Below are 4,609 nucleotides of genomic sequence, written 5' to 3' on the forward strand. Positions count from 1 at the left end.
TTCATTAGTGCAGATATGAGATAATAATTTGAAAAAATACAATAAAAAGACACATAGTTTAAAATTTGGTAATATTAGTTGTAAAAATTTATTAGTTATGGATATCATATGAATGAAATCATGAATGTTATAAATATGAAATTATGGATGTTATTAATATGAAATTATAGATGTTATGTACATGAACTTATGAATGTTACGAATAAATTTGTCACTTGAATAAATTAATTTAAGTATTTGATATTTTTTTAAATCCAATTATGATAAAATTGAAAATATTTGTGTTAGAAAATCAAAATAAATTATTATTCCACTTTGAAAAACATAAAGCAAATATTACATAAGTAAAACAATAAATTAGTGATTACAAAAAAAATTAATTAAAATTAATGACAATTAAAATTTAGATTACTCATTACTCTAACCTCTAATATTACTTAGGTGCAGTGAAATAATAAGAAAAAAATAAATTAGTGATTACAAAAAAAAAATCAATTAACATTAATGATATTCATAGTATATTATTATGATTAGTCTTTAATACAATAGTATATATAAAAATCAAATTACAAAAGATCTCATTAATATGCGATATGTTACATTCTAATAACTAGGAATACAATGTAATAAATTAAATGTTAAGAGAGTGAGATAAAAAATCAAAATATAAAAAAAATTATATAAATAAAGTCAAATTAAAATTTTTTTGGCTAATTATAGCTAAATTATTTTAATTCCCAAACTTTTTCCATGCAATAATAAGTTAATGCTTCTTTTGCAAATAAAACAAATTCATGTGTGTTAGACACAGATTCCTAAGGACTAACGCAAATGGCACCTAACATTATTATTTAACGAGTTCGGATTCTTTTTCACATGAAAATAGTTGGTTTTTTCCGCCTTAATTTAATTTATCAATGTAATTGTACAAGAGAGGTCACCGATGAAGGCACTTTGCAAATGCTAAACCATTAATAACTTGTGGCAAAACTACGGCTAAACTAAAGGGTATGTTAGGTATTTTCACAGTTTTTTAATTAAAATATTTTTGGGCCATCGAAACGCCAAACATCTTTAGACCAATGTAAAGATTATGTAAATGTATAAACTAGTAAAACTAATTTTAAAGGTTGAACAGAGTTCATCTATTGCAGCATCTGGACCTCAATAGACTCAGAAAACCTGTAATAACAAAACAGAATTTTTATTAGCATATAACTATTACAATTATCTCAGGATAGGGAATGCGGAAAACACAAGTAACCAGAATATTGGAGCAAAGTTGTCCGTCCAGCAATTATTCTCAAGCATTAAAAAACACTTTAGAATATTATTCAAAACCATGAACCTAACTCTACATCTGGTTACACAAACTATTTAATACAATTTATCCATGAAGCGACAATATAGAAGCCCCCAATTTCAAAGTGTTCAAAAAAAAAAAAAAAATTGCTCATGAACAATACCCAAAAGCAAGCATAAAAGATCTATTTATAGTACATTGGAGCACCTGTTCACATTTTCACAACGTGACATATCTTCTCGTCGTAACAATTTTGCAAACCTCCTTCATCAGATCGAACAGAAGACATAAAGAAAGAATATACAGGGAACACCTCAAGTTAAAAGCACCAACTAACAAGGATATAAGCAACCTCAACTTGCCAAGAAATATTTTTCTATTAAAAATATCATATATTACAGAACTTAGTGGACACAATAAGAAAGAATTGACAAGACAGTGTATGGAGGAGGAATAGAAGTATATCTAGGAACCATATCAGAATTAAATGTAATTGACGAAGCAAGATGCCAAATAGGATATTGAGTAACTATAAAGGCAGGATATCAGAGGCAAAACACCCTGGAATCGGAGAAGCAATACATCATCAGGTCAGAATAAGTGATCATGTCAGACTTAATAAGAAATAAAAAGTACTCAGAACATAAACAGGTAATATAAGCAACATGTTCAAAGCAGCAACGGGGAGAAAAAAAGGAAATCCAGAGTAAGATGGAGTTGCATATATGTAGCTGTAACTTAAAAAAAATAGGAAATCATAAAATCTAAACAAACCAATCCTTTATCTGTGTTGCAAGAAAATGGAGGGGGAAAAACTGCAAGAATACTAACACATTCTGTTGGTTCTAGCAGGTTTGAAATCAGAGCAAAAGAGTAGCTAGCCAAGTAAAAAGGCATATAGACATCACATAATGCTGAAACACTTAATAAATTTTCTTTTAATAAATACATTGTTTTAAATGATAACCTTTCCACGGGACTGTTCTAAGCTATGGTTTAGAAGAGGCTGGCAGTAAACAGGAGGCAAACTATTATTGATTTGAAAAATGAAAAGACGAAAAAACAATAATTCACATCTAATCAGTGCTTATTGAGACATCAAAAAACATAAGACTGTTAAGTGTTAAGGTGTCAGTAGAGCTGCTTCACATTAATAACTAAATACCATATTGCTCTTTCAATAGTCAGATAGTTTAATAGCAAAAACAAGGAATATTATCCAATATCCCCCGAATTTTATCCTAGCACATGCATAACATAATTGATTACAATAAAAAATATAAGTAAACAATCACGTAGTGAATTAGAAAATTTAGTGACGTAATAGATTTAATTGCTGTTGACTTAATTGGCATCTTGTTGCTTTTACCTTGAGATTAATGATAAAGAACAGAAAGACTACACAACAAAGAAAGCTTTCTTAGAGATGTACTTTCACAGTTAAGGATACAAAGAAGGATACATTGGTAAAATTGCTGAAGCTTGATAAGTTAATACTGCAAGGTTATGCAAATAAACCACGTTAAAAGTAAGAGTAAACATCCAAACTTTAAATTCAACATTTAAATCAGAAACATAACTAGCATAACTTACCAATGGGAGAAAAAACTTAACAATTCTAGCTAGCCAAGACATTCTGAACAAAGTTCCTTATGACAATCTTTCAGGCTTGGTATATTTGGCAACAGAGGAGATGTCATCCTCACAAATATCAAGAGATTCTGAAGGCATGTATCGATCTGAAAATGCATCCTTCATGGAAGAGTCTGAAACGTTATTCCTGTCTGAGTCCTTTTGCCACCTATCCCTAGCTCTTGATGAGTAATCATACTTCTTTCTTTTTGAGTAATCTTGCTTCTGATGATGATGGCTATGCTCATATGATTGGCTATGACTTCTGTGTCTATCAGGTTTTGCAGAATCATTATCTTTATCATATTTCACTTTACCAGCATTCTGTTTCTCTCCTACATAATCATGGCTCATGTAATGTTGTCTTCTATGTTGCTCATTATGTCTAGAAGGCATATCCTCCTCAGGTTTTGTTTTTTCAGAGCACTTAGTGTATGATCTTTGCTCAATGTAACTTGAGTTAGTGATTATCACTGCATGTGAGTCATAAGCAGTTTTCCGGGAATTATTAACTTCCACAGGAATGACATCACCAGAGGGAGGTTTAGATTGAAACATCCCATTTTCTTCAGAAACTTTCACAGGATTCTCAACCCCTCCAACCTGCTTGATTTCCTCCATGTATTCCTCTATCAAGTCCCTTGCCACCTTTAATGAGGAGTTTCGTATTGGGAATATACGTTAAATAAGAGATAAGAAGTCATTTAAAAAATAAATAAAAATTCTTTGCAAAGAATGTTGAGTAAACAGTGCAAAAACACATATCAACCAAAAACCTCCTACCAATACTGCACTTCTACCTGTATAGCTGATGACTGTATCTTCTTCCCACGGTAAGACATTCTCCGACGTTTGTAATCCCTTTCTTCAGCTAGCAATTCCTCTCTTGTCTTTTGTCTAGATGAATCCTATTATTAATAGAAAATATGTATCAGTTATTGGAATGACAGACATAAATGTTAATGCTATTTCCATTACTTAGGACATGTATTTCATAAGTCCGTTGATCCCATACTGGTTTTATATCCAAGGTAACATAAACAACTAATTTCCCTAACTCATCATCCATCATCAAATCAAGTATTTCTGCATTATAAACAATGATAGAGGAGTAAAATGTGGAGACTCATCCAGCTAGAAACAAAAATGCAAATACAACATTGGGAATTATGCTCCTCGGTAATATAAACCATCCTTAAAGTACCTGTTTTGCCAACTTCTGCCGATGAAGAACATCATGATCAATTACAGGCCTATAATCAACACGCTTTCCCCGCTCCTCACTTGCTCTCTCAGACAGATAACAGTGCTCAGCAAACCTATGGGGAAAAAAATTCTACATATTAAGGAGTAGCTTATGATAATGATATCCACAAAACAGTATGATTGAAAATGCTCAAAGGGGACAAAATAAAAGAAATTGCCAACACTAATAAAGACTCGGCACAAAATTGCAGAATACATCTAAAAGAGAGTAAGATAACATTTTCAACGTACAGCTGCTGTTTACTTGGCTGATGAGAGAACCATATTCTCCTAATTTCGCCTTCAAGCAAAGACCGCTCATGCAATGCTGCAACAGCTGCCGAAACCTGAGACTCGAAAATCTTTGTTTTGACTACACAATTGATCTCTTCCTCGTTTCTATTATCAGATTTCGAATCATCGATGCCA

At 31.5% G+C, this 4,609-nt stretch overlaps 1 protein-coding gene across 1 annotated transcript in view; it reads right to left on the minus strand.

Annotated features, from left to right (window-relative positions):
• Positions 2,808 to 4,609, minus strand: part of LOC107638322 (U11/U12 small nuclear ribonucleoprotein 48 kDa protein) — a gene marked incomplete in the record, with an annotated part of 4,911 nt that continues 3,109 nt past the window's right edge. The window contains 4 exon segments of the mRNA XM_021120357.1: positions 2,808 to 3,583; positions 3,736 to 3,843; positions 4,140 to 4,254; positions 4,433 to 4,602. Of these exon segments, the coding sequence (XP_020976016.1) occupies positions 2,954 to 3,583; positions 3,736 to 3,843; positions 4,140 to 4,254; positions 4,433 to 4,602 (1,023 nt within the window).

The sequence above is a fragment of the Arachis ipaensis genome, chromosome B04 (assembly GCF_000816755.2).
Source record: "Arachis ipaensis cultivar K30076 chromosome B04, Araip1.1, whole genome shotgun sequence".
Lineage (NCBI taxonomy): Eukaryota > Viridiplantae > Streptophyta > Magnoliopsida > Fabales > Fabaceae > Arachis > Arachis ipaensis.